General features: G+C 44.7%; 1 protein-coding gene across 2 annotated transcripts; it reads right to left on the reverse strand.

Moving 5' to 3' along the window:
- Positions 1-4,735: 4,735 nt before the first annotated feature.
- fignl2 (fidgetin like 2) lies at positions 4,736-19,762 on the reverse strand. 2 transcript variants are annotated; one of them, XM_005732642.1, is made up of 3 exons: positions 19,653-19,762; positions 18,133-18,273; positions 4,736-9,131 (listed from the first exon to the last, which is right to left on the reverse strand). In XM_005732642.1, the coding sequence occupies exons 2-3, from the start codon at positions 18,155-18,157 to the stop codon at positions 7,084-7,086; spliced, it is 2,073 nt and encodes a 690-aa protein (XP_005732699.1). In that variant the 5' UTR covers positions 18,158-18,273; positions 19,653-19,762; the 3' UTR covers positions 4,736-7,083. The 2 variants fall into 2 exon arrangements, with proteins under 2 accessions (XP_005732699.1, XP_005732700.1); XM_005732643.1 differs by lacking the exon at positions 18,133-18,273.
- Positions 19,763-19,980: the final 218 nt, after the last annotated feature.

The following is a 19,980-nucleotide window of genomic DNA, read 5'->3' on the forward strand; positions in this document are numbered from 1 at the left end:
ATATATGTATATATGTCGAGCGACCAAGTAGGCAAAACAAGGTAGTCATAGCAACACAAAACCGCATTTCTGGCTAACAACAACACAAACAGCAGAAGTTTTGGCAGTTTGCTGGTCTGCAGCAAGTGTTTGTAAATACAGTGTAGCAAACACTTCAATCTTTGGAGTGGACATACCACCAAAATAAGACCAAGGTCTGCCCTACGGTGCTCAGAGAAACTACACAAAATCCAATAGCTACACCCCAGACTCTGCAGGCCTCAGCATTTTAAAGGTTAAAGTTGAAGACTGAAGAAGTGCAGCTTGTTTAGACAGGCTGCCAGGAGATAACTGCTTCAGTTTCTCTAGAAACCACAACACTCCTAGAACAATGTCCTTTCAAAAGACAAAACCAAAGGTGTGTAGATTTTTGGACATAATACGCAAACACTTCATGCTAACGCTTCAATTTAACAAATGTAATAGTTATCACCTTCTTCTAATTCAGGAGAATAATGCAAAGTTAAACTACATAATAATTTCACAATCTTTAATCAGGGGTATAACATGGCATAAGATAATATTATAATCCCACACTAGCAAGACAGTGATTCCTTTTTAATTTGTTTTGCAAACACAGCACCTGGTCTCCTTGCAGTCCTGGTCTCCTTGCAGTCCTGGTCTCCTTGCAGTCCTGGTCTCCTTGCAGTCCTCCAGTTGTTCTTTTGCAGCAAATCTACAACAGAACTACTGGAAAACAAAAGAAGTGTTGCAATGGACGAGTCAAAGCCCAGACCTCAGGTCACTGAAATGCTGTGGTTGCAGTCCAGAGCCACAAACCTCAAAGAACCCAAGCAAATTCACAAAGAAGAGTGGGACAAAATTCTTCTAACGACGTGAGAGACTCAATAGTTATTGAGTTATTGCTGCTAGAGGTGGTGCTGCAAGCTGCTGCTGCATGCGGTGTACCAAGGATTTACAGCACTGCATAGTCAAATGAAAAAGAAACCTTCCATATGTGTGCATGCATTCATAGAAATCTTGTGCATGCAGCAATATGCACATGTAAATCTATCTATTCTATGCACATTCACATTTTGTAAATATGGGCACTGATTCATTACTGTCTTAGTTCAGAATGTAAATCCATTTTACTATAATTCTGCTTTAACAATTTATATTTTATTAACATCCCTAACATTTTTACCTCATGATGATGGCATTAATAGTTATAGCCTTTATCTTATGTACTGTACTTACAAGTAAATGCAATAACGATACAGATTATACCGTGTTTATACAGACCCTGTATACAGAAACATGCACAAGCCATTCTAGCTATTATCTGTATGAAAAAAATATGTAAATATATACATATGCCTTCAGGATCTGATGCATCTGCACACTAGAAATCGTTAACATGAATGTAACAGTTCACTCTTGCATCACATGTTTATTACATACTGTAGATTTACATTTTTACATATTTTTAAAATAGCTGTATGAATTATTCCAGCATCACTATAAGGTTGAGTCCTTTCTAATGTAATTTGTATTAATGGCTTTTAAGCACACGCGTGAAAGTCTTGCCAAGTGAAGCCAGCAGGGGTCGTCGATGTGTTGAAAAAGCTCAGCTTCTGTTTTGCTTTTTCTGGTTTTGAATTTGCAGTAATTGAAAGTCATTATGGTTTTTTGACAGCGTCGGTGTTTCACATCCTATTTTATTATCACGGTTGGTGATTTCAAAACAACTCGAGATTGAATGTAGTGTCCTTTTGCTGAACACACAGCAAATTATAATTTAATAATCCGAGAAAGAGAGAGAAGTTTGCATGAATGTATATGTTGATGGGAATTTGCACAAGAATAAAACAAAAACTCTGCAAAAATTCAGTTCAGGGGAATCAAGAGTGGATTCGTTACATAATTTTGTCACTTGTGGATCTGCAGTTTCACGGATTAGCCACAGGGGGGGAGTAGTGACATACATACAATCTGCCACATGTTCAGGGATATGAAATGTAGCGCCGCACAGGAGCATCTGCAGGCTACCCAGCATCAAGCAAATCTAACCTAGTAGAATATCTGATGTTAACCCTTTGATCCCCTTCTATAAGTATCCCTGTCTAATGCTCTTCTCTCACTGATATAGATTTTTCGTTGTTCTTAAACACACAGTCTGTTTTTTCTCCTGTATATCTATTTACTATTTATTTATTCAGTGATCACACTTTGGTCATGTGAGCGGGGGGCAGAGGCCAAAGTATTTTAGCAGGACATTCCACCTGTCAGATCTAATTTCCTCAGAGCTTTGATTGACCAACACAGAAACAATGCTGCAGCAAAGGCTTGAGCTTTTCCTTTAAAAGAACCTGAGCAGTTTCTTTTGTGTCCTTTGTTTTTTCTTGCTCAGTGCGGATTTTCCATTACGTATGTGGCTTGAAGGTGCAAACTTTACATAATAATTGTGGTGATGATTATTCTTTCGTTTCCCCGGTGTTGTCTCCTTAGCCCTTGTCTCTCTTTTCGGAAATGGCAAAATATTTAAAGCCTAAAAGATTAGATTCAGGTATTTGTGGTAACAGCTATGCCTGTTATTAAAGAGAGAGCCTATATCTAAAGTTAAATGACAAAGAGCTTATTCTCTGGGAGGGCTGCACACTGCCACAATGTGATTTCTCTGTCACCAGTGTGGTAGGCACTGGAGCATATTCTGCACTACAAAGCTCTGTGCTTCTCTGACGCTGTTTCGGGGTGCTCTTAGGTAAAGGACGCTCAATGCAAGTTTGCAACATCTGGAACCAATACAGATGTGCTAGCTATCTGTGGGACCGGGGGGCTCGGAGGTTGTAGGCTGATTTGAGTGGGTTGGGGAGTGAGGGGCTGGGCTAGTTGCTACTTTGGCCCTGGGGGTCTGTGTGTCCCTGACTTCAAAATAGACTTGATTGCTAACAGCTGGCAGTCCTAACTCACCCCGTGTCAGAGCTGCCCTCTGATGTCAACCTTGTCAGTATCAAGGCCTGTACAATGGAAGGCCGGCAGCACGTATAGGTAGGGAGGAGATCTGTGTCGGGGTGAAGTGAGATTCAGAGAATGACCCTTTTTTTAATGATAGTTGTTACCATAAATAACATTCAGGTTTTGGGACCTTCAAATCGGGAGCATTCAATGACGATGAACATCAAGAAGATTAGTTATGAAGTCTGAGCGCATGCTGAAAAATATTCAGTCTTATGCTGCCTGATCTGAGAGCACAGCATCAAATATACAAGCAGATATTAAAAACACGTATTATCAGTCCATGTCTTGGTTAGATTCCTTTGAGAACATCTTGTTAATCTTACATGACCACAACTTCATATTAAACCCACCCAAATAAAGAAATTAGTCTGGCAATGAATAAATATAAATTTGATATTATTCTGAATCTTTGCTTCTGTGTGCCGCCGTCAGGGAAATGTGGCTGAGCTGTGTCCTGCTATTCACTACCACTTTATCAGTAAATAGGACAGCGACTCATTAGCATCTTTTATTATCCAGTTAGAAACTCTGCTCGCCTAATTACCTCCAATCAGCAGGGGGACAAAAATGATTGACTTCCTGGAGGACAGAACCCACTGTAGGACAAAAAGGACAAATTGCTTTTCAGGCTCTTCCTGGATGGACGTCAGGATATAAAAGTATTAAATGCAGAATATGGGTTTTTTTTTAAGTACCCTCATTTGGTCAAATAATTGCAAACCCCCTCACTGCAGTGTCATCAAGTAGTGAGGGCAGCACTTTATAGCTTTATATGCGTCTGCTGCTTGCAGAAAAACGCGTTGGCTTCAGACCACAGTTGGTAAAATATTAGTAGCATATTTATTCATCATTGTACTCTGAAAACTCTCCCACAGCCACTGCGTGGTCCGTCTACCTTTACAAGGTTATGTTGTTCTGCAGATAATGTTATCGGGATTGTGACAGCAAAAGATATTAAATAATTTTTAAACAGCTGCGGAGACAATTATCCTTCACCAGAGGATGAAGGGCAGCTGCTGCACAAGGTTGTGCTTATAACAGAGCTATGTATCATTATTAGACAATTAATTACTCTTGTCATTAACGCCAGCAGCACCACGCTTCCACCGGGATTCATTCAGATGTTTCAAAACGCCCTTTAACAACCTGTAACCGAGGAGTGACAGATTCTGTTTTCAGACTTAAGCTAAACTTTTACTTATTTGCATGGAGTTGCTCAAATTTACTTTTTAGTTTTGAGTGTTTGAAAGATGTCAGGAAAAGGCCAGAAATAGCGCAGGCTAGGCCGCTGGGACGAGCTGTTGTTTACAGACAGTGACAGGGATGAAGGACCTCTGTGCTCTGGTGTTGGGCCTTAAGCCTCAGGGGTGTGTTCGCACTGCTTCTGGATGCTACAGCAGACACACACACACACACACACACACACACACACGCTTGCAGACTGGCAAAATTATGTGCACAGTATCCTCGGTTGCCTTATCTTCATTACTCACATTTACAGGAGTCTTTTCTGTCTTTAACAGCACTTAATATGCTGACTGTGCAACCAACTGTGTTAATTCAGTCCAAGCTAAAAAGATCCAAAGCCTTATGATTTAACTTTGTGCGTAAAACAACACACCGTCTATGTAAGCAACTGACCTCGATGCTGGGATCAACCATAGCTATTACTGTTACGTCAACCAGTGAAAAACTGCAACGAAATAAGTACAAAGTAATATTGACAAATTCTGTTTAATATTGTATGATACTCTTATCTTAAAATACAGTCTTTTCTGAGGTAGACTATTACAGTTCAAGAACATAATCATTTGTTTTTGTTTTTTTAAACAGACATCAAAAAAGACATGAAATAAATACTTTCATGTACAATATGCCGCAAAAATGAGGTAGAAATGGTTACAGAAAATGTACAATAACCAAGAACAAAGTTACTGTGAAAACAGATCCAAATGTACACAATAAAAGCTTGTTTTGTTGGACAAACTGTGAGAAGTACAGGGGACAGGCAATCAAAAGGTTTTTTAAATTTATGTAATTACCAAATGAATTATCGCTTGCAGTTCCAGCACAACGCTGATGGGCCAGGGGTTGTTCTGCTAGTTGGAAAAAGTGTTTTTTTGAATTTCCAAGAGGGCAATCAGTTTAGTCAGTGGGGGCTGTATGGCATGACTGAAGCTACCAACTGGAAATGGAGGTCTGCACTGTGCTATAGGATTGCTGGACATCAATCAGACCCCTTCCACTCCAGAGGAATCGGTATAAGGAGAGGGGAAGGGGGTGGGGAGAAGATGCAACGCCACATGGCCACTGGGTTTTGTGGCCAGGGGGCAATCCAATCTAATGAGATTGCATCGGGGAGTGAGAAAACCAGAAAAAAAAGAAAAAGAGTGATGAGGGCAGGAGAGGCGGAGAGAGGAGAAGGACGGTAGGAAATATTACATCATTCTGTTTATACCTCCTCAGGACCATGGCAACAGTCTAATGCACACAACCTCTGCTGCTGCAGACAAAAGACGGGTTTTTCCCACTTATTAAAACAACCACAGAGCTGCTGGGAAAGGGGAGATTACTTTGGATTGTCTACATATGTAATATGTACACATCAGCTGTGAATTTTCATACTTTGGGATTTGTTAAAAGCTACACATACTTCTCAAAACTCGTCTTTTTGGATGGCATCTTGTGCTTCGTCGTAGGTGATTGTGTGTGTTTATTGTATTTACAGTTTCAAGAGATGTTACGCAGCAGTGAAATCATAAAGCAGACATGCATATGCAGGATGTGTAAACACTAGATATCACAGATTTTTGCAAGCAGTTTGTCCAACAAAAAAGGAATATTTTCTGTATTCTACATAGCATTTCTTCAACACAATCGTCACTTCACCATAAACTACAATAAAAATAAAGGTTAAAAGAACAGGGAAAAAAATGTATATATTCATATATAATAATACATGGATTTATGGCATCAAAAATCCTTTGAAATACCTGAATTACATTCAATGTTACTCTTTGTAGCAGATTCAAGTTTCTCTCCCGAGGTAAAAGCCTCGGTGAAGTGGGTACTACAAGACCGTCAGGTTTCCCCTCGCACCTTTATCTCACGCTCCGCCACTCTCTACTAAGACCCTACGATTACATACATTCTTTATTTCATATTTCTGAGGTAAAATTCTTCCTGAGCATTTCAAACATGACTACATACTACAAAAAAAAAAAGCAGTAAGTGAAATCAAAAAAACAGACATGCTGAAGGAGAAGCTGGATGTGCAGGTGGATTAATGTGGCTCTAATTGAAGATTTCGAGGGAAACTGGACTTAAGGCGGAATGTGAATAATACAAAATTAAGTATGTGATCTTTAACATGACAGGAAATAAAAGATGCAGAATAGTAAGGAGAAGCTGCTGTTTCATGATTTGGTAACAAGCTGTCAACATCAATACACCGATGTGAAGAACCAGCCCATTTGGAGAAATTTGAGACTACTGCTGCTTTTGTATTTGGTTTAACAAGTTTTTTTGGTCAAAACTGGTTTGCTGAAATGTTGCAGATCCCAAGCCCTTTGCACTGAATGATTAGTGGCAATTCAATGAGTAAATCAACATTTGGAAAGCATGGAAGTGGACTGGTAATAAATAGGATCCTGAGAGTAGCAGCCAAAGGGGAGGGGGGGAGGGATTTTCCAAACCCTGATTATCCATAAGCTTGGACCGCTTCACCTTGCAACAAATAATTGATTTTGTCCTGGACCCAGGCTAATCAGGATCTCTGAGTCATAAAACAGCTATCTGATTTTCCCATTGGCCAAACTACTAATACACTTAAACAAGCCCCATCCTTATTTTCTTTGGGAAAAACAAAATATTGCAGGTATTTACAGCAAAACAAAAACAGCACATCATTGCATGCTTCTGCCAGTGAAACAACCTTGTCATCTCTCCCATGTTTGTGAGCTTCTCTGACTCTTTTGGCTGAATAATCTGTAATTACAAAAAACAAAAACATTCCAAAGGCTTTCTATGCCGATGCAGAGACAGGGTCATAATGCAGTCCGAGTACTGGGACTGGCTGCTTTCTCAGTGGCTATACATCTTGCTCCACTCTACACAAGTGTCCAGTTCCTTTGCGGTGGTGTGTGGCCGCACCTTGCAGAAGGCATTCTCGAAGTCTGTAAAGTCGGGGGGTTTGCTGGACGTGGTGAGGCCGTGCATGGCTCCATTTGAGGAGGATGCTGACGAGAGCACCTGCTGGCTGAGCTGCAGCAGCTCCCGCACAGTGAAGCCCTCCGTGCGCTGCAGCACACCGTTCAGCTCCCTCTCGCTCAGGCTGAAGCCCTGGGGCGACAGCGCCTGCAGCAGCACCTCTCTGCGCAGAGCCACATCTGGTAGGCCGACGTGGTATCGCTTAGCAAAGCTCCGATGGACAGCATCTTGCAGCAGATCTGGCCTTCCAGTGGCGCATACGAGAATCACCAGACCTGTGGTCCCCACCTGAGCTTTCTCCAGGGTGCTCAGCAGTACCTGCCTCAGGCCCTCCTCTTCCATGGCTTCCACCTGACTAAGTAGCACAACTGAGGGTTGCCGTGCCCCCGCCACCTGCAACAGAGACCCCAGAATGTGTTCTGCCTCAGGCTTCCCTTTAGAGGCCAGCATGGTTCCACTCAAACGGTAGAAGGAGGCCCCTAACTGCGAAGCCAGTGAGCGAGTCAATGTCGTCTTACCCCCTCCTCTGGGGCCGAACAGCAGGACGGCTCTTGGTGGCTGCACCACTGGACTTGGCCTCAACACGGGCCACATCAGGTCCTCCTCCAGGGCAGCTTTGACATGTGTGAGTCCAGCCAGCTCACCCCAGCCCAATGCGGGGATGCAGTCCAATAACTCCCCATTGATGAGGTCTAACAGTCGCGGGTCTGGACTCTTCATAGCCTCAGCAGTTGGAGCACATAATGGAGGGTGTTTGACAGCCTGGGAATGCTGCTGCTGCTGCTGCTGCTGGGTGAATCCCTGTTCTGTCATGCCATTCTCCCCCGTCATGCCTGTTGGAGGGCTGTACTGCCCTGCCGCCCCAAACTGAGGAGACACCAAGGGCTGAGAGGAGGGCTTACTGGGCTTGAAGGTCTGAGGGTCTGTGCTGCCTGAACTACTGAAGCCATTTCCATGGCAATCCGTTTTATCATTCACACTGTAGGGTGAGCTTCCCCCAGCCTTCACAGGGTCATAGCTGTATTTCCTGTACCGCGACCGGTCCCCACTCTCATCATCTTCAACACCCATCTCAAAGGCTTTTCTTTTCAATGTCCCGCCAGATTCAGATGTCCCAAGGCTCGTGCTCTGGTAACTATAGCTGCCTCCTACCACAGTGGGCCTTGAGGGAACAGGGGTAGGGGCCGGTAGACCTGAGGGGAGGTAAGTCGAAGAAGGGTGGCTGTAGCCAGGAGCAAGGCTGGTCTGAGGAGGGTATGTGCTGGGGGGGTAGTTGTAGACTGGCGTGGCAGGGCTATAGCTGGGCACAAGAGTGGGAGTGGATTGGAGAGTGTGGAGAGAGGCAGGGGGAAGTGCTGCGTTGGGTTGCGGACAAAAACCTGAGGAAAGATAGGTGCCATTGTAGCGAGAGGGGTACTCAGTGGACCCACTGCAGGAGCTGCTACCACTGTAACCTGAGTCTGAAAGGTTACTGTTCAATACTGACACGCTGCCAATCCCCGGAGGGCCCGTGGACGTGGCTGCAGTCTTGGGCCCCGAATGGCCGTCATGGCCTCCAGGAGGCCCCAGGGGATAGGCTTCAGTGCTGTGCGTCAGTGGCCAAGGCTCCAGCTCAGTCTTTTGGTTATTTAGGCTCCCAAAGGCCCCAGACTCTGGATAGGTGCCCACAGCAGAAGGCCGGTCATATGGCGAGTCCAGCACGCCGGCATACTTCTCAGCATAGCGCTTCAACAAGTTGGAGGCTGTAAGGGCAGAGATGTCGTCATTGGCCCAGGCGTAGTTGTAGGAGCTGCGGCTACGGCCAGAGTAAAATTCTGACTTGTGGGCCGGAGAGGAGGTGGTGGAGGAGACGTCCAGGTGCTGCTCAGGCCACTGGCTGAGAGGCTGGGCATGCTCTGGGTTCCAGTGCATCTTTAACAGGCCTGATAGAAACAAAACAAAAAAACAGTAAAAAGTTATATTTTTCCTCTAAGTAGACTTGCATCAGAAAAAAAAAAGTTCATTACAGTTTAAATTTAGACAGGAAAGCCTGAAGTGTGCACTTTATTGGTCATCATACAAGTTCATCTATGGCCATGTTTTTCTCCACAGTATGCGTTTACATGGGTGCAGTAACAGCAAGACTTTCCATGATCTTAACCATGGTTTTATTTATTTATTTATATTTAAAACACACAAAAGTCAGAATGCCTAAAATTCAGTTTTTCATTTTAATTTTTAATTTGTGGGCAAACCCGGGGGGGGAAAGCTGATCAGTGGGTTGGATGTGTTGTTCGCACTTTCCCAGCTTATGTTGGCGTAGCGATAAGATCCCTCTACTATTGCCTGTACTGCTAGCATCTGCAGATCTCCCAGAGGAGCTATTGTTATCTCCCTGTGCATGTTGCTCTGAATGCCTGCTCTCTTCGCCCTGCCCCCCCACGTACCACCCACCAATCCACCCACCCACCGTACACCAGAGCTCCAAAGGCCCAGTGGCCGGCTGGACACGGGGAGGGGAGAAATGAACAAGGGTGTGTGTGTGTGTGTGGACAGTGGTGTGGAGAGAGTGAGAAAGAAAGCAAGAAAGAAAGGGGGGTGGGTGGGTTTGGAAATGCAGCATAGTGTGCTATTCATCAGCACAGTCTCCTATGGAACATTGGGAAAGTGGAATGCCTGTTCCTCTGGCTGACTTCAGCAGTGGTCGTGGTCTAATTGATCATCGCTGAGTTAACAGGACAGAGAAGAGCAAGAAAAATCTGTTTTTCACGTTTCCCCTCATGCAACGGATGTAATTAACAATGTTTAAAAGCTGGTTTAAAAAAAACAAAATCACAATCTTATAATTATAGGATTGTTCATTTCATGAAGAGTGCTGCATCTTGCTGAGGCACTAGCTTGACATTCCACACATAGCTTGGCATTACTGAACTGTCATGATTTACCCCAAGGTGAGGACTACGTCAGTCACAAACCGGGAGGTAAAAGGGAATATGGCGAAAGTCATCATTGCTGCCGTCTCTGCCTTTCCTTCCGCGGACGCCTGATGATTCATTATTCATGGCTGTCTGTGTGTGTGGAGCCAGGACTCTTATTGCCATTTAAATCAAAGCTCAATATCCACAGTCCAAGATTAGAAGCTGCTGCTCTCTTGGTCTCTAGCTCTCTCCTTACCCAATTTCCAAACCTCCGCGTGTGTGTTTTCAGATTACGCCTGTTTATTCAGTCAGATGAGACCGGCAGACCAGATGGCCATTGGATTATCATGTCCTTCATATTCAAATGCACTGCCTTAAGTTCTCAATGGCCAAACCAGTTCAAGCGCTTCCCTAAGCTTCACCCAACCCACAGAGCCTCACACCCACGGCCGCAAGATGTACAAGAACAGTCTTGCACTGTGTTCACTTCTATTTTTAAAAACATGCTGAAGACATTGGCTTGTCCAAACCCAGATGACCACTTTTTTTTTTTTTTGGTCTGACTTGCAGGTCTTTGTCCAGGCTGCAGAAACCATATACATGTCCTGCAGGCCCTTCCCATCTGCAGCCCAACCAGTTTGTGAGCAGCCCCAATAATGGGGCCTGTGTGTGACAGAGATGGATGAGAGCCCAGGGGAGCTCATAAAACCTGCAGTGGGAGGGAGGGATGGTAAAGGCAGGGATGGAGGCAGGGAGGGGAAAGAGTGGACAGCAGGCACTTCGTCCTTTCTAAGCAGACTTGCGCAGACATTAGAGGACTCAGTGAGGCGGGCTAACTGCTGTCCTCTCCATCATTAGAGTAGTTCTAATACAGGATGGTACACTACCCCGCTGACCGGAGTAATGACCAGCTGCCCGTAACTGAAAAACCAATTCACTGTTAAATCTGAGCGTTATTATAATTCTTCCACAGAGCGATGCGAGTGATCATTCACCCCTGATGAAAACAGCGGGGTTGCTGAGCAGTTTAGCGTCCCATGCAATTAGATCTTTCCCAGTGCTGGACTGTGGTTTTAGTAGTAGGAGTAGTAGCACTCCACAATGAACTGAGCGAGCGCTAATCTACACTTCTGCTTAAATCAGAGCCATCGCGCAGATTAATTCACTGGAGGGACGGGAAGAAACCTAAGATTAGAAGTAGGAAATCAGGACAATGTGGACATACTGTGGATAGCAGTGCAATCATTAGATTAACTTCAATACATGCTTTAATGCGATGCTGGGTTGTGACATAGAAGCATTAGCGCTGCTAATGCAATCACTAAATGTTGTAATCCATTTGCAAGTAACACTGATGAGCTGATATTTTTATTTATGCGCCACCATCCCCTGAACTCCGTCTCATATAAAAGACGACTTTTATGATTTGAATATTGTTTACAAATATCAATCCAATACAATCGAAGCTTTTCTTCATGCTAACAATACAAAGTAAAGCTCCTCTGTGATCTAAATATAAAGTGTGTAATGTTTTCTCTTTCATCACTTACGCTGTTAAATTTAAAGTGAATAAAAATCACTTGCAGTGACCAAGTTCAATATACACAGATAATGACATGGCTCTTCTGTTGACCGAGTGCGACTGAGTGTGGGGAGGTTGATAAGAACCTTCTGTGTATGCATATAAAACTTCCCACTGTTTGTGTGTGTTCTTGGCCCCAGGAGAGACAGATGTTCTGACCGCCTTACTGTCTGTGCGGCCATTGTGGCGGACGACCATCCAGCAGACGTGCGGATCGGACAATCCAGTTGGCCCTGAGACAAAGCCTAAAGGATCCTATTGTCAGGGCCCTGTCTAATTATGGAAATCTTATTAATCTATTCAGCAGCAGTCTACTGACAGCTTTTGTGTCAGCCTGGGATTTATTGAGGAACTTGTGTGAGCTGCATCCCATTGTAGGAGTGTGTGTGATGAAGACAGTGGCACAGCTCACTTCAGCAGAGACCAGCTTTCCTTTGAGGAGGCCCTAAAATTAAAATTAGACTACTTATGCCAAACGGGGGAGCGTGTGGGGAGTGCTGTGATTTCTGCCCTCAAATGCTCAGATCTGCCACCTGCAAAGTCACAGAGTCTCCTGTTGACTGGCTGAAACTGAAGTAGCTCGTGGCCCATAAAGGCTGGTATCGCTCTCGACTGCGTTGTGGTTTCCTATAAAATAAGTATCAGTGAGTGAGGTGAAACCTTATCTTGGCTGGAAGCCCCGAGACGGAGGGCTCCAGTGCCATTTCACAGCTCCCCTGAGGTTGCTGCTCCCCCCCTCTTCTCCATTCCCGGCACTTTTGTTTTCCCGGCCTCGAGGAACAAAACGGACACGGATGCAACAAGCCTTCTGGGACTGTGGGCTATTAAACCGCGCCGAGTGCAAAGAGGCCGCTTGTAAACAAGAGAGCTTTGGATCAATTTAATCTGGGATATATTCAGAGTTCAGCTCCACCCCATCCACAGACCAGAAAATAAATACATCTACAAAACACCAAAGTTAATGCATTTGTTACATTGTTTCTAATATTTTATTTATTAACAAGAAAAGCTAAGCTGATAGAAATGATTGCTTAAATAAACTTAAAATTTGCAGTCTTGGAAATATAAAGAGTTACCCTCCAAGTCTGGCCAGCTATTCTACCTGAAAGTAAACATGAAAAAGTAGACTTGATGCCTAAAACAAAATTCTTTCAATACCTATGAACAAAAAGTTGCAGAGAGCACAGTGTCAAATTGTTCTGAGAATGCTGCTCCGGCTGTTGTGGCAGTGTGTCAGGAATTCAATTGAGACAACTTCTCAGAAAACAGCCACTTCAAAAAGGGAGAAGAAAAAAAAGCTTAAAAGGGGCGCAGTCACACAAAGCACCGCACACCGATATTGCAAAAGGGGAATGAAAGTGGAGAAGGGCAAAGTATGACGGGCGTTGTGTTTGTGCTGATAAATCACAAAGTTGATGTTCCAATGACCGCATCAGTCGGGACGTGTTCAGCGAGCACAACCTGATCGATGAGTTATTGGACGAAACTCACGCTTGGCACTTATACATATGTAAGACAGACTTTTTCCCTTTTTCGTCTGAACTCTTTAAACACAACTGCTCGTTTTCAAAACCCAACGCAGTGCTTTGAATAGGAAATCTCCCAAATGATCATCAGTTTAGCACGCAAACCACGAAGCAACTGAAAATCTCTTGTGTATGTATGTTATCTTGATTTGCTGTTTCAAGCCCTTGAAGTCCTCTGCTCTCAAGTTCACTATGATTTATGATACTAATAGCAAGCAGGGCATTCTTTCTAGGCTGTATGCTGCTGCATGCTACCGGTGTGTCGTAAAAACACCAATCGGAGACACCGGCCACATTTCACAGCCTAGCTGGTGGACAGAGTAGAAAATTGTCTCTGGACGTTTTCACACTTTGGTATGAAATACACATTTTATCAGCCCCTTGCACAGTTCAGACCTGAAGACGGTGATAAAGATAATAAATTCCTGCCATAAATTTTGGATTATTTCGTACGACACTCGCGTTACACCGTGTCGAGTCACCCTGTGCATTATTACCCCACAGTCGCAGAGGAGCCTCTGTGATTGTGTGGGGTATTGCCAAAACGCCGTTAGAGGTCGGCTCTTCGGACCCTCGTCGACCCACGTTAAAACGGGGATAATGCGCACCCGACCAGCGGGGATCATCATATATCAGGCATGCATAATTGGAGATTGCTGAGGAAAATTATTATAAATCTAATTCTCAGTCGCAGGCCTGCTATCACTCAAATGAAACACAATCCCGCGCTAGGCCTCTCGCTGCATCTGGCTCATCTGCTCCCTCTTCATGTCCCTAAAAAGATGTAATAACAGAAGAGTGCGGGAGCTCTGTTGGGGAGTTTTCACACCTGCTGCCCAGAGCGCGAGCAGACGCAGCTCTTTTCAAAGACGCCTCACCAGTACACTCCCAGGAGGACAGAGCCCATCTCCTGCAGTGGCATTGAGGGATGTCCTCTGTGAGTTTTTTGTGTGTATGTGTGTCTCTATCTCTATACTTTCATCTTTCTGTGGATAGAGCTATCTGCACTCCATGCATCAGAATGACAGTTTGACTTACTCCTTTTTTGTTTCACCCTCCTCTGGGATTGTTCCAGGCCAGCTGTCAGAAGAGTTTTTGTCAGCGTGTGAAGCTAATATTACTTCATGAGAGGATAAGGACAAAATGACCAAAGTGTGTGCGGCTTTTTAAACTTAATGATACAATTTTAATACCTTTGTAATGCCATGTAACTAGGATAAGTGAAAAAAATAAATATCGATTCAAAATAAAAGAAAAGGGTAAATTAGAGGCAGATTAATGTTCTGTGGCATTAAAAGTTGCTATTTTAAGCAGAGTGGATGGAGGTGGAACAGCGGCCAAACTACCTGATGGCATTTTGCTAAACATTGATTAATTGACAAACGTGTTTAGAATTGCTAATGAGAGTGCAGCAAAATGCAAAGTCCTGCCTGAGAGCGAGCGCGCTCATTTTGCGCTGCTTTTCTCAGCACTCTCCAAAACTAGAAAGCCTCCAGAATAATTGCTGGATGCGTCACTTCATGCTCGTAATTTTAGAAACAACTCCCCCATCCCCCGTGCCTGCTAATGCACGTCCACAAATGGCAGCGGTCCGTCGACCCCCCAGCCGCCTTCCCTTCAAGAAGGAAAAAAACAAAAAACAAAACAAAAACAAAAAACAAAAAAAACAGGGTCCCTATTTTCTGTGACTACAGGCTGGCTTTAGGTCATTGTGTCCACTAATATATCAAAGAACAGCTGTCCTAAGGCTCTGTGATGACCAATCACCCCTTCCATCTGTCTCACCCACCCAATCTCTCTCTCTCGCTCCATCTCCTCCTCTTCAGCTCTGTCTTTTCCCTCCAATCTCCTATCTGTGTTTCTCCGCTTCTCCACCTCCCTTATTCCCCCACATTCCCACTGAGCATCTTGCATCCCCCCCTCTTTTCTATCCAAATCCCTTGGTCCCTCTGTGCTCTGAGCTTATACTCGCGGCACATGGACAGCTTTGGGATTTGTTGTTTTCTGTTGGTACACACACACAAATTAGAGAAAGCTCGAGTGACATTCCACAGCCTCTCTTCTTTCTAGCAGAGCGTTTTCTGGACACTAGACTACAAACACCTACAAACACTCGAGACACGACAATTAAAGTATGTTATTTCTCAAGTGTAGTAATTTACTAATTAGCTCTGCTGGTGTGGAAGACGTGTCACATTGTCGAGCTCTGAATTCTGCTGCCTCAGGAATCCAGTTCAGCGCTGCCACCCGAATGAGCCTCACCACCCTGCTTCTTAATTGGACCCTTAATGGGAGCGGAGGTCTCCTTAATGAGCTGATAAACCCGTAGAGAGACAAACCACAGAGCCCGTGAACTCACAGGGCCTGGGTTCCTAACCTTCTTTTCTTGTGGACGTAGACGCAAACGCACACAAACACGCACGCACACACTCTGGTGGCTAATTGGAACACATTCACACCCAAACTAATGATCCTAGCACTTATTCGCACACACTTTAGGCTGTGTGTTTACTCAAGGGCCTCACAGACCTCCTTCTACTGCACCACTCATACCACTCTGCCTACAATAGAGATACGCGCTGGCACGGCCCTCCAACCTCCTCCTTCAGGAGCCGGGATGAGATCTAGTCTTTTTTCCTCCATACAAAAACGCTCCATGACTTGCCGGAGTCATTCACAAAGACACTCACACAAAACACAAAAACAGAGCAAGAGAGAGAAAGGAGAGGGGTCAGTCAGAGGAGAGAGCTATAAAAACTGGCAGATCTGGGCTCTTGTGTGTAGTCGCTCTGGGAGTGTGTGTTTGTATATATGTGTGTGCGCATGCATTCTGTTTTAAAAGAAAAGGTACTGCTACACCAGCAGGGGCCCCCAGCAACAAGAGTTAGGGCACTCTTGGGTTGGCGGCCTGGGACTGATTTAAGAGTGTGTTTGAAGTGCAGATTACAGATTCTTTGCACCAAATCCCTCCAGGAGTATCCATGGCCCCTGGAATCTCTCTCAGGTTTCTCCGGCCATAGCTGCTCACCCCAGCTTGAAGTATTCTGGACTGGCCGGAGACGGGGACAAGGGCTGAACAGGCTAATATAGAATCAGACACTCAGACACCGAATAATTATGACATCTTATTCATTAAGTCGAAGTGGTTCTGATTCCCCCCCCTTTAAACTGTGTGTCGGTGTACCCGTCCTAAGCACATGTCACCTTGTTTGTGTTCATACAAGGGGACTTGTCTCAGAACAGAAATGCCAACAGCAGGAGTCAGAAGTAGCACTGGGAAGCAGGAATGCTCCACATTCCCACAAAGGGGATTCCAACATGGAAGTGAGAGTCTTCACATGCACTGCACATACTCAGCGTCCTTATCTAAAAGACAGTACGCCGAGACATCACAATCAAGCACAGGGGCATATTTGTGTGTCACGCTTGGTCTGAGAATAAACGGCAAAGCCTACCGAACACTGCTGCACATGCTCATACAATCCTCTGTGTGAACTTTGCATGCACAAATACTAGCAGGCCGCTCTGAAATGAGCTCGCCGCTGCAGAAACACTGCAGAACAGAAATGCACCACACATGAAAACCCATCAAGCTGTTGATCTGAGAAGATGAAAAGAAGCACTGTGTGTCCTGATCACAACAGCAAAACACACACAGAGGCCCACAAAGCCTAGAACATAATGTACCGGAAGAGTCCTATGAAGGACCAACAGTGTGTCATCTCCGAAGGCATGCTTACTATTCCACCATCACTTTGTGACATTCTTAGACTCGCTGTCCATTTCAGCAGCGCCGAGTATAACTAGTGAGTGTGGACCCGCAGGTTGCAGGGAACTAAAGGAGTAACCTGCGAAACAGGCCTTTCAAATGCACGGCCAAACTGGGTCTAATTAGGGTCTGAACTATAAACAGCGTTTAATCAAAAAAATAAAAAAAATTCTGGGAGCTGGCAATATTTCAACCACGAGCCGGTTGTGAACGGACCGGTTTCAAAACAAAAACGAGAGGTCAGCTTCTTATTTGGGCATTTAGAGGGTGAAATCCACCAAAAGCAAACAAACAGCCATGGTTACTGTCAAACATCTGCTCGTGATGCTTTAATCAAACTCTGTTTTCCAGTTTGAATTCACACGCCCACGCGCTCGCCTACACTGCGACCGAAGCCACATTTAAAAACACAATCAAAAGTTCCTACAAACCGTTTTTAAGTAATACTTTTTAAATTGACCTTTCCATGTGATTTCTCCTCCTTTTCTTGTAACTGTCAAGCCAATAATGTTCCTTTGAGGCCATTTAAAGAGATGGGAAAAAGGCGCTCGAGGCCGAGGCCACGGAGGCAGCCCCATGCTGGCCGGCAAACAATGCCGTTTCGGAGAGCCGGAGCACTGGACTCTGACTCAAATGAAACCTGGTGGGAGGGTGCAAAGGGGGAGACGAACACTGGACATGTTAGTTATTAGATAAGCATTGAAGGGAGAATAGAGAGAGGGGAGGAGGAAAAAGCAGAGAAGGCAGGAGGCCGTGTGTGCATGTGTGTGTGTGTGTGTGTGTGTAAGTAAAATGACACTTTGAGGACTGAAGGGTTTCTGTAGCTTAAACCATCAGCCCTCCAACCTCTTCCTCTCCCCATCTGTGTCTTCCGTCTGCTGATGAAACATTCACACAGGGCCAGTGCCCGGGGTTTAGCATTTCCACAACGCACGTCAAGCAGGAAAGGGAAAAAAAGAAAAGGAAAAAAAGCCCAACACGTTTCTGATTGCACGATCAACTGTCAATTCTTCCTCTGTTTGCAAACTACACAAACACGATGTTGTGTATTTTTGGAACGGAGACTCATTGATTAAGGCAAAGTCCAAGTGAGGGAATGAGGCCGTTTGGTGTGCAGAGCAGATAGAGAGAAGGGTGTAGTGTACTCACTATAAGGGACAATAGGACTCAGCATTCTGTGGAGCTGGTCTCAATAAGGAGGAAGGCTGTTTTGTGAATGCCAGCTAAGGTTAGTGCCCGTCCGGCTGTAGTCCATCACTGGCATGAGGTTGCACTGACAACAGAACAGCCCTGAGAGAGCGAGAGAGAGAGAAAAAGAGGTGAGGGAGTTACTGGCTGCTGCACTGTGTGGACACTCAAACGTCAACCAACACTTGCAAGGCGAGCTCACAAGCCAACACGCATCCAAACACAAGATTGAACCGGAATTTGATGGAATTATTGACCAACCCAAGAGCCCGATCAGCGTAACAAGAACAGAATTCAAACTGATATAAACACAAACACACACACGCACTCAGTCTACCAAAGTGAGGCGCACAAGGGCGTTCATTATAGGCAGGCATTAAGCTGATTGTGAGGCTGCATCCAGCCTCTAAAGAGGGCTTTCTAAATCTGCCTCACAAAAAGACTCATGCATACCATTGCTCTGTGCACTGGGGCAATAAAGACTGCATTCTTAGGACACAGAGCACTTTTGGAGCCGTACTAACAAAATGCAGGGGAAAGATATAGCCAAAGTTCCAGCTTTCCAGCTGTCCAAACACGTCAGCTTCAGCTGTAAAATGATTTAAAATGTATTTTTAATGTGTAAATCTAAATATAACCAGCTGTTGTTTTTGTCTACTTTCAAAGATAAAGCACATTAAATTACACCAAGTCTCTATTTAGGTTGAAAAGTCAAGTTGTGAAAGAAATTTTGATCACGCACCAACTCAAATCAGCTTAACCTTCTAGTTTTTATTACGCTTTTCTCATCTGGAGCACCTCTCTGAAAAAGCCGTGCAAATAAAATATTTCCATGAAAGTTTTTTCATTGAGCCTTTGGGGTCATTAATGCTTTCTGTGAAAACCACATCTGTAGAATCTACAGTTCATTTATAAGTCAAATATTAAAAGTCATAAATTACATAATCTCAGATATGTAAACCAAGTCTTAAACAACCGTTTTATTTAATGCTCTGTTAATACTTTTGGCAGCAGTCTGTTCGCTTTAAAACAAACCTATTAAATACAGATTTATATTCATAAATGTACTGTTCACATAGAAGAGAAATTACGCAATGACCACAAGGCTATCTGTGGACACCAACAGGCTGCACGTACAACACAGTATCAGACTACAAACCCACTCTGCTCCGACTGACAGTCAACTTTTACCACTCAGCCCAGAATAACATGCACACTACAGCGGCAAACCACAGTTCCCACTTAAAGCAAACACTGCCCTGCACCAGCACAGGTCAGAGCGAGGCTGAAGGGAGAAGGCAGAGAAAGCTGAGTTTTCTCAAGGAAATGTCTCATGGTCCTTGGCCAAACAGGAGAGCTGTTTCAACACGCTCAGTTCCCGTCTTCCTCCAACTTCAGCCCGGCCAAGTCAAACAGCAGGGATAGCAGCGGGCTATGACAGCAGATAAACACATAGATGCAGAGAAGACAAGCAGTCTTACCTATTCATGCCTGCATGTCCTCCATCAGATCTGAAAGCGCTAGGATAATCCCTGGAGCAGACCAGACCTGCATGTGCACTGCTATGCTTTTTTCCCCACATATGGGACACAATTCGTCTCTCTCTCTCCCTCCCTCTCTCTCTCTCCCCCCCTCCCTCCCTCTTTCTCTCCCTCGTCAGTGACAGAGCGAGCGCTCAGCTCCCCTCCCCCATGGATCTCCCATCCCCCTCCCCTCCTTCTCACTCTTTATGCTAAAAGTATTTAAGTAGGAAGAGAGATAGAGAATAAGGGGAGTGCAGCAGGGAGGGTGGGGGACTGACCAATCATC

The sequence above is a fragment of the Pundamilia nyererei genome, unplaced genomic scaffold (genome assembly GCF_000239375.1).
Source record: "Pundamilia nyererei isolate P.nyererei 1_Seehausen unplaced genomic scaffold, PunNye1.0 scaffold00047, whole genome shotgun sequence".
Taxonomy (NCBI): domain Eukaryota; kingdom Metazoa; phylum Chordata; class Actinopteri; order Cichliformes; family Cichlidae; genus Pundamilia; species Pundamilia nyererei.